Raw genomic sequence first — 12,322 nt, forward strand, 5'->3', positions numbered from 1 at the left:
TGGTGTGAAGTTTTGGGAACCCCTATCTCGGAGGAACAACTCCCTCATTCCGCACGGAGAGAAACAGGAGGAGCTCGTTGATGAGTCCACTGATTTCAATAGGTCAGTGTTGATCAGTGTTAATCCTGGGGGTCACAGCGTCTGGTTGCAGTATATCATGCTAGTCACAGTACTGTGACCCAGATCACAGGGTTGGGGAACATTGGTTTCATGGTACCGTACTGAAATACTTTTTACTATACCCTCTTGTTTTGATATCAGTCATTTCGCAGCAGAGAGTCAGACAAGAAACTTCGTGGCTTTTCAGTTTTCTGATCCAACCCCATTTATGACATTGTGAATTATGTGATGATGATGATGATGATGCTGATGATGCTGATGATGATGGTGGTGGTGGTGGTGATGGTGAATGAAGTAGTGTAGAAATATACTGTATGTGAGGTAACTCAGATGTTGGCAGCCTTATTACTAGAGATCTCTTCTTGAAGCTGAATGAAATCGTTTGGCAGTGGCAAATATATTAAATTGTGCTAAAGAGGTAGTGCTCAGGGTATAATGGTGTATACTGTATTTTAAGATGTTGATGACGATGAATCAACTGCTTCTGCCCACAGACGTCATTTATATTTTATTCTTGCTACTCTCAGCAACTTTTTTTTTTTATTTAGGGAGAACATCTCTTATTGGAAGGGTTAGATATAGCCTGAATTAATGCCTTCACTATCGTAGTAAAATCAGTGCAGAAAATCACAGGTGTTAGTGTGATTTGAAAAAAGAAAAAGAAAGAAACGTGTAAGGGCCCTCATTCTGTCTTCCCATTGCCTGCAACCTCTAGTCTTTGAAACGCAGTGTGTCAAGCTATCACGAAATAAACGGATCTGGAAATTTATTTTCTCTGTTCAGTTCTCTTCGGGAATACAAATTTTGCTTGCTCTTAATTCTTGTTTTACTACTAAAAAATTGATCCTGGTAGTCAAGCTCCGAGTCAGGGTATTCTTTGTTAACGTTTGTGGTTTGTCGGGAGCACCAGGGCAATAATTTGATTGCAGTCGGCCATACATCACACGGTACGACATAAAAAGTATAACAAAAATGATTTCAGTAGTAGATCCCATGTAATGCTAGGACCTGGTATGCATTCATCCGACCGCATAAATGGCAAGCTTTAACAGTGCTGACAAAGGTAGTTAGAGGCTGTGTGCTTTATACCCGCCACACACACAACGTAATTCCCGAGGAATCACTGGTACCTAATGTACTTTAAACCAGACGTACAGTAACACCCACCATACTGATTCATGTGAGCTACGTATATTCAACAGGACGGTAGATGCTTGTACTGTATACCGCTCTAGTTATCTGGTGCCTGACGCCGCTTCATGGCTCCGACGAGAGAGAGAGAGAGAGAAATCTAGCAGTGTGAGAGAGCACATGAGTAAAGGTGGCTTGGAGTGGCGGGAGGAAATGGTGATAGAGGAGATTGGACTTTCTTTATTTCCTTTTTTTTTTTTTCTGGGTCCGTGGATGAACTCGTGGATTAGGCGTCTGGCGATGGAGGGATGGAATAGATTAGTGAGGTAAAGCCTTCCATTAAATTCACTTCACCAAATCACTAATCTCTCTCTCTCTCTCTCTCTCTCTCTCTCTCTCTCTCTCTCTCTCCTGTAGTTCCCTTTATGCTTATATTTTCCGCGTTCCATTTATTCTTCCCCCCCCTCTCTCTCTCTCTCTCTCTCTCTCTCTCTCTCTCTCTCTCTCTCTCTCTCACACACACACACACACACACACACACACACACACACACACACACACACACACACACACACACCAAGCCGTACTCCCTCATGACAAAAAAAGGAAAAGAAAAAAAAAATGGTTAATCTGCATGAGAATTAAGAGGCCCGTAATGCCGCGGTTTGTAGGGGAGACTAAACTAGGATCAGTGCAGCCCTCTCAGCCCACTCACCCCTCTCATGCCCCTCTTAAGCCCTTGCTCTCTCTTTCCATTCTCACCGTCACAGTACGCATGTCCCGCTCTTTCGTTTTCATTCTCTCTCTCTCTCTCTCTCTCTCTCTCTCTCTCTCCAATAATACTTCTCAGTCGTTCCCCAGTTTTCATATCCCACTCACTCCCCTCTCTTTCTCTCCTTCTCGTTATTCTCCTTCTCCTTTTTCTCTCACTTTTTTTTTTCTTCTTAAGTTACCTATCCCTGTCTTACCCCCTCGCAGTTTCTTTTCCTTCACTTCCGACTCACACTCGTCCCCCACTCATTCTGCCATCCCTGTCATCATGCCATTTAGTTCAGCGTTAGTTATTTATTTATTGATTATTCGTTTTACTTTACAACTTTCTCTTTCAGGTTATTCACACTGGTAGCTTATAGATAAAGTATTATAGAATGTTGCTTTTCCTTTTCGGTCTTTCCTATGAAATATCCATCTCAGTTTTTCTCGTTTTTTCTTGCCAGTTTTAACTGGAGGGTTTGGAGGTGGGGGGAGCTTTCTTGCTTTACTATCCTTATCCTTCAGCATGTAGAGTTAGATCTTGTAGTCATAGTCTACTCTGTAACAAGCAGCCTCGAAAGGACCATGAGGTTTGTTGCTGTTTGCTTTCCTTTGTACTCCTTTGTACACCTTCCCTATCATCCACCTTACCCCTTCCTTGCCCTTCTCGCACCCTCTCACATTGCTTTCACCCTCACGCATCCCTCTCACACGATCACTCCCACTCACCCATCTCTCACTCCGCACTCACCCCTGTCACATCCCCGGCACCCCTGTCATGGTGTATTCATCCCTCCCACCCTTCTTTACCCCTCTCATCCCACCGAAATGCCCCGCTCCCGTACTCCACCTCCCACTCGCATCTCCACTCAAGTTTCTCACTCATTTCTGGCCCTCACTTGCTGCTCACCTTCCCACTCACTTCCCCACCACCTCCTCACTCTCCACTCCACTCTCCCCTTCACTCCCCACTCACTTATCCACCCCTCACCTTCACCCACATCCATATCCCCCCTCCCCCTCCCCTTACTTCCCTCTCAGCCTCACCTGCATGCCCTTGACACAAGATGGCGAGTAATTAGATTACTACCTGAAGAATGGCCACTCCAACAGGTAAGAGGTTCTGGGAAGAGGCCAATACACGCTACCCCTCTCACCCCACTCACCCAGTCCACTCAACTATTCCTTCACCCATTCATCCACCCCACTTATCACTTACCCACTCACTCACCCCACTCATCTCTTCACTTTTATACCCTCTCATCTCTTCACTTTTATACCCTCTCATCCACCCCACTTCCCTCATCACTTACTCATCCACCCCACTTTCCTCCTCATTTTCCCACTCATCCACCCCACTCACCTTTTCATTTACCCACTCATCCACACCACATCTATTCACTTACCCACTCATCCACCCCCTCACCACTGTACTTACCCACTCATCCACCTCACTCACCTATTCACTTACCCATTCACTCCACTCACCTCTTCACTTACCCACTCATCCACCTCACTCACCTCCTCACCTACCCACTCATCCACCCCACTTACCTCTTCATTTACCCACTCTTCCACCCCGCTCATCTCTTCACTTACCCACTCATCCTCCACCCCATTCACCTCTTCATTTACCCACTCTTCCACCCCACTCACCTCTTCACTTGCTTATTTATCCACCCCACTTCCCTCTTCACTTACCTACTCATCCACCCCACTCACCTCCTTACTTACCCACTCATCCACCTCACTCGCCTCTTCACTTGTCCATTCATCCACCCCACACACCTCCTCACATATCCACTCATCCACCCCACTCACCTCTTCACTTTCCCACTGATCCACTCATCCACCCCACTCACCTCTTCACTTTCCCACTTATCCACTCATCCACCCCACTCACCTCTTCACTTTCCCACTCAACCTTTCCACACACTACATGACTTACCCTCTCATTCACTCCACTCACCTCTTCACTTACTCATTCTCCCCACTCATCTCTTCAGTTACCCACTCTTTCATCCCACTCACCTCTTCACTTACCCACTCATCCTCCCTTCTCACCTCTTCAGTTATCCACTCATTCACCCCACTCACCTCTTCGCTTACCCACTCGTCCACCCCTTGTTGCTTCTTCACTCACCCTCTCATCCACCCCACTCACCTCTTCACTTACCCTTTCATCGACCCCACTTGCCTCTTCACTTACCCACTCATCCACCCCACTCACCTCTTCATTTACCCACTCATTCTCCCCACTCATCTTCAAACGCACTCATCCACTCCACTGACCTCTTGCCCTCTCATCCACCCCACTCACATCTTCATTTACCCAATCATCCACTCCATTTACCCATATATACTCATCCATCCACCCACTCGTCCATCCCACACCCTCGTCACTGGTACTTACTCATCCCATCCACCCTTTCACGCACCCCACTTATCCCATCTACCCTCCCACACACTCCACTCATCCCATCCACCCTTTCACACACTCCACGCATCCCATCCACGCTCCCACACACCCCACTCATCCCATCCACCCTCTCACACACCCCACTCATCCCATCCACCCTCCCACACACTCCACTCATCCCATCCACCCTTTCACACACCCCACTCGTTCCATCCACCCTCTCACACACCCCACTCATCCCTCTACTTCTTTATGCAGATAAGAAAGAATCAACTTTGAAGGCGTGTAAAACTTGTCCCTTCCAAATAGGCCTAATGTTGAAGAAAAGGAAGCCAGCATAAAGATTCGTTCATTTCGAGGTGCCTGTCCACAGCGAATTTTACAGTTTGGAGGTCGTAGGCAGTGGAAAAGACGGATGGAGGAGGACAGTTCCAGAATTGACTAGTTGTGTACGTGGAGGACTGAGGGTACTGATTAATTGTGGCATTACAGAGTCGCACAGGAAAGCGGTGGGAGTGTGTAGTTAGACGGGGGCTACGTGTCTTCCATACTCACCCATCCCACTCACATTCATTTACTCATCCATCCCTCCACCCGCGTCTGCCCATTCATTTTATCTTCCCATTTAATCCTTTATCATTCACTCATCCCTTCAGTCACGCATTCCACTCACTCACTCATCGACTTAGGCTACCCATCCATTACGTATCACACACACACACACACACACACACACACACACACACACACACACACACACACACACACACACACACACACACACACACACACACACAGAAAGAGAGAGAGAGAGAGAGAGAGAGAGAGAGAGAGAATATCCAGCACCAGTATTAATAACTAGAAACATCAGTCAGTCTCCGGCTACTCTTCGTAGGGCCAGCTCCCTCTAGACTAGGTGACACCTCCCTCTAGTGTCTAAGCCACACCCAGAGGATCTTTTCCTCCAAGGGAAAAATCCCCTCTTCATGGAGGGCCAGTCCTCAAAGGGAATTACAGTCTACTGCACTCATTTACATATTTAATATATTAACTTTGGCTTTGCACATGAAGGTTGAAAGTCATTATACCGTGTCCTATACAGCACCCCATCTATCCACCCCATGTACAGTAGTATGCCTCAGCAGCACCTGGATGACTCACCAGTTCGGAGGCAAACACAGGGAGACAGACACACCAATTTTGAATGTCTATCTATCTATCTATTGCCAGGCGCCCTAATCCCGTACGGGGTGGCCACAAACAAATCGCTTCCACGTCACCCTGTCCCCCGCCAATTCACTGCCCTGCACCCAACTCACACCCCCCTCTCTCATATACCTCTCCACTCCATCCCTCCATCTCATCCTCGGCCTCCCCCTCCCTCTCCCCCCCTCCACCTCACTCACATACACTCTCCTCGTCAGTTTCTCACCCTCCATCCTTTCCATATGGCCAAACCACCTCAGTGTGTTCCTCCTAACGCTTCCAATCACATCCACATCCACACCACAACGCTCCTTTATATCCTCACTTGTCAGCCTGTCTCTCCATGTGATTCCACAGGCTCCTCTTAAATAACTCATTTCCACTGCTGTCACTCTTGACTTGTGTCCTTCCAACATTGTCCAAGCTTCACTTCCATACGTTAGAGTTGGTATCACAATACTGTCATGTAGTAACTTTCTCACTTCCATGCTCACTTCCCTGTTTCTTATCACTGCTTTCAAGGAACCAGCAACCTTTCTTCCTTGTTGTACCCTTTCAAGGACTTCACCCTCAAAACTTCCATCCTTACTCATCACATTCCCCAAGTACTTAAATGTACTCACATTTTCCATTTTCTTACCATCCAGCCTCACTGTACATTCACTGACTTCACCTCTCTCAAAGACCATCACATTACTCTTCCCTACATTCAGCTTTAGATTCCGTTTCTTACTCTCCCAAACTCATCCACCAAGCCTTGCAGCTCCCCTTCGTCTTCACTTAACAACACAGTATCATCTGCAAACAACAGTACAGGGAGTTTCCAAACACTACCTTCTCTCACCAGGGCCACTCCAACATCCACTGCTCTACCTTGTATCTCTTTTATTACCCCATCCATGTACAGATTGAACAACCATGGAGACATGACACATCCCTGTTTCAACCCAACCTTCAAAGAGAAAAGTTCACTCAGTTCACCATCTACACGCACTGCAGTCTTAGCACCATCATATATACATCTCACAGCATTCAACAACTTCCCATCTACTCAATATGTTCTTAATACTTTTGAATGTAAATATAATAATAATAATAATAATTATAATAATAATAATAATGATGATGATGATTGATGATGATGATGTTTGATGATGATGATGATGAATGATGACGATGATGATGATGATAACAGAAGATAGAGAAGAGGAACAGCAACAGTTGCACTTTGGTAGTCGTGGCAGTAGTAGCAGTAGTAGTAATACCGTTGAGGTAGTCGTAGTAATTGTACTGGTAGGAGCAGTAGTAACAAGATAGTAGCCAACTTTTCATGGTAATTATAATAACAGTCCAGCTACTTGCCATATATAGCAACTGATGAAATAACTACCAGTATCATATATGTGTAGTACAGAAGCATTAGTGTTTTCGTTAGCAAGGTTATCTTCGTAGGCCCTATTTATCATTCATTATTTTACAGTATTTCAACTGTTTCATTTATCCCATTTCTCTCTCTCTCTCTCTCTCTCTCTCTCTCTCTCTCTCTCTCTCTCTCTCTCTCTCTCTCTCTCTCTCTCTCTCTCTCTCTCTCTCTCTCTCTCTCTCTCTCTCTCTCTCTCTCTCTCTCTTTCAGGGCATTACTAATGTTAACTGTTATTAACTGTTGCATTATTGCATTAAAACCCCACACCTACACCGACCTATACCCCCGACAAAACCCCCACCTGCCCCACTTCCAGTTGTCAGTACCCTATTTACAATCTCACCAAACGCAGCACAATAAACCCCTTCCCACGTCCAACCCTCACCTGTGTAAGACCTCACCAAACCCCCATATTTATACCCGACCGCACAGAACCCACCCATATATCCCCCATTGACATAACCTTTCCAGCCCCAGAAAAGCCACGCCCAACCCCCATCTTACCCACCTACATAAGTCCAACCACACACAAAAAATACTTATATGTCCAACACAAATTATCCGTCCCTCCCATCTGTCCACCATTTACATAAAGCCCTACTTATGTCTTGATTAAACCCAGACCTATAAAATCCACTTAATCCTTCCAAATTAACCCTAACCTGATCCAGGCTAACCAACCAAATCTAACCGTACCTAACCTAGTATAGCCCAACTTAACCTAGCTGAATCACTTGACTTTTCATAAACCTCACATGTCCAAGACGTCACCTACCCCATGAAACTCACCCGTATAACCCCATCCCGACAGAGCCCACCACCCACACCCATTAACCCTGTCCCTTCTCTACCCCCACAGCGGGAGGGCAGCGCGGAACGGTCCAATGGGCGGGCGGAAGAAGCAACAGCCCGAGACCCCCCGCCGGCGCACCTGACCAATGGGGACTCGCCCGGCAGGCAGTCCCCCATCCCATTGGTCAGGGAGCCAGACGCAAGCCCAAAGCCCATGCCCGTAGGTGAGTCACACGGGGTTTATGTATTTGTTTGTTTGTTTATTTATTTACTGAGGGGGGGAAGGTATTGTTTGGGTTGGGTTCTGGGGTGTTTTTAAGGTCTGTTTTAAGGACATGGAAGTTTTTATTTCTTTATGGGGCTCTTTTCATGTTGGTTTTCTGTGGTTTTGAGTGGGGCATGGTTTTGGAGGGTTTTAAGGCTGTTAATGACCTACAGTGTTTTTTTTTAATTGATGTTTTTTGGGGTTAGGTCATTCTGTTGTGGGGTGAAAGTTGTGTTCTTGATCAAGTGTAGGCTTTTATGGAGTGTAAGATTTTTTTTTTATTATCGGTTGTGTGTGTGTGTGTGTGTGTGTGTGTGTGTGTGTGTTTGTGTGTGTGTGTGTGTGTGTGTGTGTGTGTGTGTGTGAGAGAGAGAGAGAGAGAGAGAGCGTCGCACCTGATCAGTGACTCACCTGGGCGCCAATCCCTCATCCCATTGGTAGGGGAGCCAGACGCAAGCCCTAAACCGGTGCCCGTAGGTGATTCACTGGGCTTTGGGTTGACTTTAGCGTGTTTGGTCTTGGTTTTGTGAGCTTTATCTTTTTGGGGGGAGGGGGCTTGGTTTAGGGGTTAGGTTGTGTTTGGGGTTTTAAAGTTGTCTAAGAAAACCATTGCCTGTGTGTGTGTGTGTGTGTGTGTGTGTGTGTGTGTGTGTGTGTGTGTGTGTGTGTGTGTGTGTGTGTGTGTGTTTTGAGAGGAATTTTGATGTATGGATTAGGCTTGGTTCAGTTTTTATTTGGGGGTTGAGGTTGTATACCCAATAAACACCAATATGTAGGTGAGTCGACGGCTTGCGTGTTGGTATTGTGCGTTTATGGGGGGGAAGTGTTTGGGGTTAGTCAGGGTGTGGAGGGTTAAGGTTTGTTTTAGCGATATGGACGAGGTGTGGTGTGGTGGTTTTGGAGTAGGTTTAGGATTTAGGGATTTTTCAAGATTTAAACGTCGAAAAGGATTTATGTGAGTTGAGGGATTTTTTTTTTTTTTTTTTTTTTTTTGAGGGGGGAGGATGGTATTAGTTTAGATTGATTGATTTTTTAATGAATCGCTAGCGAGGTTTATAAAGTGTTTGGGGATTGAGGCAGTTGATTCTTGTTATATTCGGTGACAGTGTAATTTTGAAGAAGGACTGGGGAGTTTAGAGGGGTTGTAACGCTACGGGGCTTTGGGTTAAGTGAGTCTCGGTGTTTGGTGATATGGTGGGTTCCTGTGGGGTGGATTGTGGTTTATTTCAGTAATTGTGGGAGCTTGTGTGTGTGTGTGTGTGTGTGTGTGTGTGTGTGTGTGTGTGTGTGTGTGTGTGTGTGTGTGTGTGTGTGTGTGTGTGTGTGTGTGTGTTTAAGTAATAGTTCGGTTTTCATACGTTTATGATTTAAATTGTTTGAAATTTGGGTGGTCTGGTATCGGAGTGTAATCCATTTAGTCCAGTGACGTATTCTGGATTTATTCTAGGTATCTCCAGACGATTTTATTCCGTTTATTCTAACCTCTAACTGGAGATACCTTTGAAATAACTTTTCCTTTTCAACTAAGAGGCTTTACCACGCTGAATAATCTCGTCTGGTACCAGAAAATAAAACAGAAATTACATCCTCAGGTTGAAGGAAGTTTTTGTGGGTAGACTGTGGTTATGTGGGATGGTTTATGTGTTTCTCAACCTTTCAGTACAGTGATGTGTGTCTTGCTCCTTCCAGACAGGTTCAGAGAAATAATGTGGAAATGGAGGAATTAGATATAGCCTTGAGTAGCTCTTGCAGTATAGTGGCTTTCTTGAATGATATCTCACGGTCAAGATTCAATACCTTCGATATGGCTCCGAGTTTTTGTCATTTTCGTTTTTATTCTTGCCTCTGTCACGATATTCTTCAAATTAGGAGATGCTTTGGTGACGGGGCGGGTTGGATATTGCCTTCAGTAGCTCCTGCACCACACCAGGTCCCCGTGAAGTGAAATTAAGCCCGCCGACTGTGGCACCAAGATAGTAAAAGAAGGTGCGTCGCAGTGAAAGGATTGATAATCGTGAGGGTTTCTGGGGGTTTGGTACTGTGTGTGTGTGTGTGTGTGTGTGTGTGTGTGTGTGTGTGTGTGTGTGTGTGTGTGTGTGTGTTCGTATTTTTGGATGGTTTTAGGTTTTTAGAGTGATTTCGAGATTTTATGTAAGTTGTATTGGGATTAGGTTATTTTTTGTATACGGCACACACACACACACACACACACACACACACACACACACACACACACACACACACACACACACACACACACACACACACACACACACACACACACACACACACACACACACACACACACACACACACACACACACACACACACACACACACACACACACACTCTCTCTCTCTCGGTTGTAGGGGGATAGTAATGTGATGGGAGTTTCCTGCAGATAGGTTTGGGAACATGCCATTATTTTTTCTCAGTATACGCTTCAGGTCTGCATACTCTGGTCTGTGTTTCGTAGAGGATTTACGTTTGAAGGATTAGTTTCAGTAGTGTGGTCTTTAGGGATTTTGGTGGGGAGGGATTTGGGGGATTAAGTGTTTCGGATTATACGCTTGATTAACTTGCTTTATTGTTCATTTATTTATTTTTTTATTTTTTAGAGGGGGTGGGGTTGCCGACTGAGGGCTGGCTGTAGGTTTGGGGGTTGGAGTTGGGTTCAGACTGTTAGTAGAATCCCCCCCCCCTCCCTCAAGACTTAGGGGAGGGATTCAGGGTTGTGTAGGAGGTGTCGAGATTTTGTGTGTGTTATGGGCTGTGTGTGAGGATTCTATTGCTGTCACTGAGGTGGATTGACTCTCTCCCCTCAACAACAGCAACAGTGTGAGTAATATTGTCAGTGCTAATATCATTGGAATAATTTTGAAACGTTAATTAAATAAAAGAGAAAAAGAAAAAAAGGAACATGAACAACAAAAACATGTAACTGTATTGGACATCCATACTGATACCGCCATTTTCACCAACAAAAACACCACCATCATAGACGTCAATTATACGGTATTACTATATTATTATTATTATTATTATTGTTATTATTATTATTATTATTATTATTATTATTATTATTATTATTATTGTTATTATTATTATTTATTACTAATTATTATTATTATTATTATTATTATTATTATTATTATTATTGTATTATTATCATTATTATTATTATTATTATTATTATTATTATTATTATTATTATTATTATTATTATTACCCTCAACAACAACAGCAAGTCATAACAACACCTATACCACCATCAGTACAACAACAACAACAGAGTAACACCAACACCACCACCAATACCTCCATTACAACGACCACCACCACCACCAACAACAACAACAACAACAACAGCAACAACAGCAACAACAACAGCACCAACATTAACAAGAAAGACTTCGTCCAGAGCACCAGCAGCAGTACCACAAGAGCAACATGAACAGCAACAACAACGCGACCATCACTACAACCGCAGAAATACAGTAATAATAAACACATCAGTAACACTAACAACAGTCGCAGCAATACCACCACCACCACAACAACAGCAGCAGCAGCAGTAACACAACACAGTCTCAGCAGCAATTACAAGCACATCATCACCATCACAACAACAACAAAAACACCACCACAACAGCAATTAAAACACCACCACCACCACCACCACAGCAACATTACCAACACAACAATATCACCACCACAACATCAAGCACCAAAACACTCACTGACCATGCACCCTCGACACTTATAAAAAGGGGGAAAAAAAAAGAAAAAAAAAAAAAAAAGGATTTCTGACGCAAAAAAAGCGACATTTGACTTACAAAAAAATGAAAAAAATCCCGACTAAGCACAAATCATGGAAAGAATAATTAGCGAAAAATTCCCCGATTACAGGAAAAGAAAAATAGGGGGAGACTCAGTTAAGAACCCCTTCTCTTCTTCCCCCCATCCCCCCAATTTTTTTGTGTGGGGGTTGGGTTGGGGGGAAGGAAGGAGGAGAGGTCTGGTGATTTTTCTCTGGTGGGGGGGGGGGTTGGCAGATGTGAAGATCTGAGGGAAAGGGGGGAGAGAGGGGAGGGGTGAGAGGAAAGAACAGGGAAGGGGTGAGTGAGAAAAGAGCTTTTGTTGAAGGACTGTAGAAAGAGAGAGGACGAGTGAAGTTTTAAGGGGATGAAGAGGAGGAAGAACCGTACCCCG

At 44.7% G+C, this 12,322-nt stretch overlaps 1 protein-coding gene across 1 annotated transcript in view; it reads left to right on the plus strand.

Moving 5' to 3' along the window:
- The window catches only part of LOC145406813 (homeobox protein dve-1-like), a 296,902-nt gene that overhangs the window by 52,483 nt on the left and 232,097 nt on the right, over positions 1–12,322 (plus strand). Inside the window, exon 2 of the mRNA XM_080277909.1 lies at positions 7,912–8,068. Coding sequence (XP_080134035.1) covers positions 7,912–8,068 — 157 coding nt within the window. The remainder of the gene's footprint in view (positions 1–7,911; positions 8,069–12,322) is intronic.

Source organism: Coenobita brevimanus, chromosome 71 (assembly GCF_032717465.1).
Source record: "Coenobita brevimanus isolate Jiangsu-jjx chromosome 71, ASM3271746v2, whole genome shotgun sequence".
NCBI lineage: Eukaryota > Metazoa > Arthropoda > Malacostraca > Decapoda > Coenobitidae > Coenobita > Coenobita brevimanus.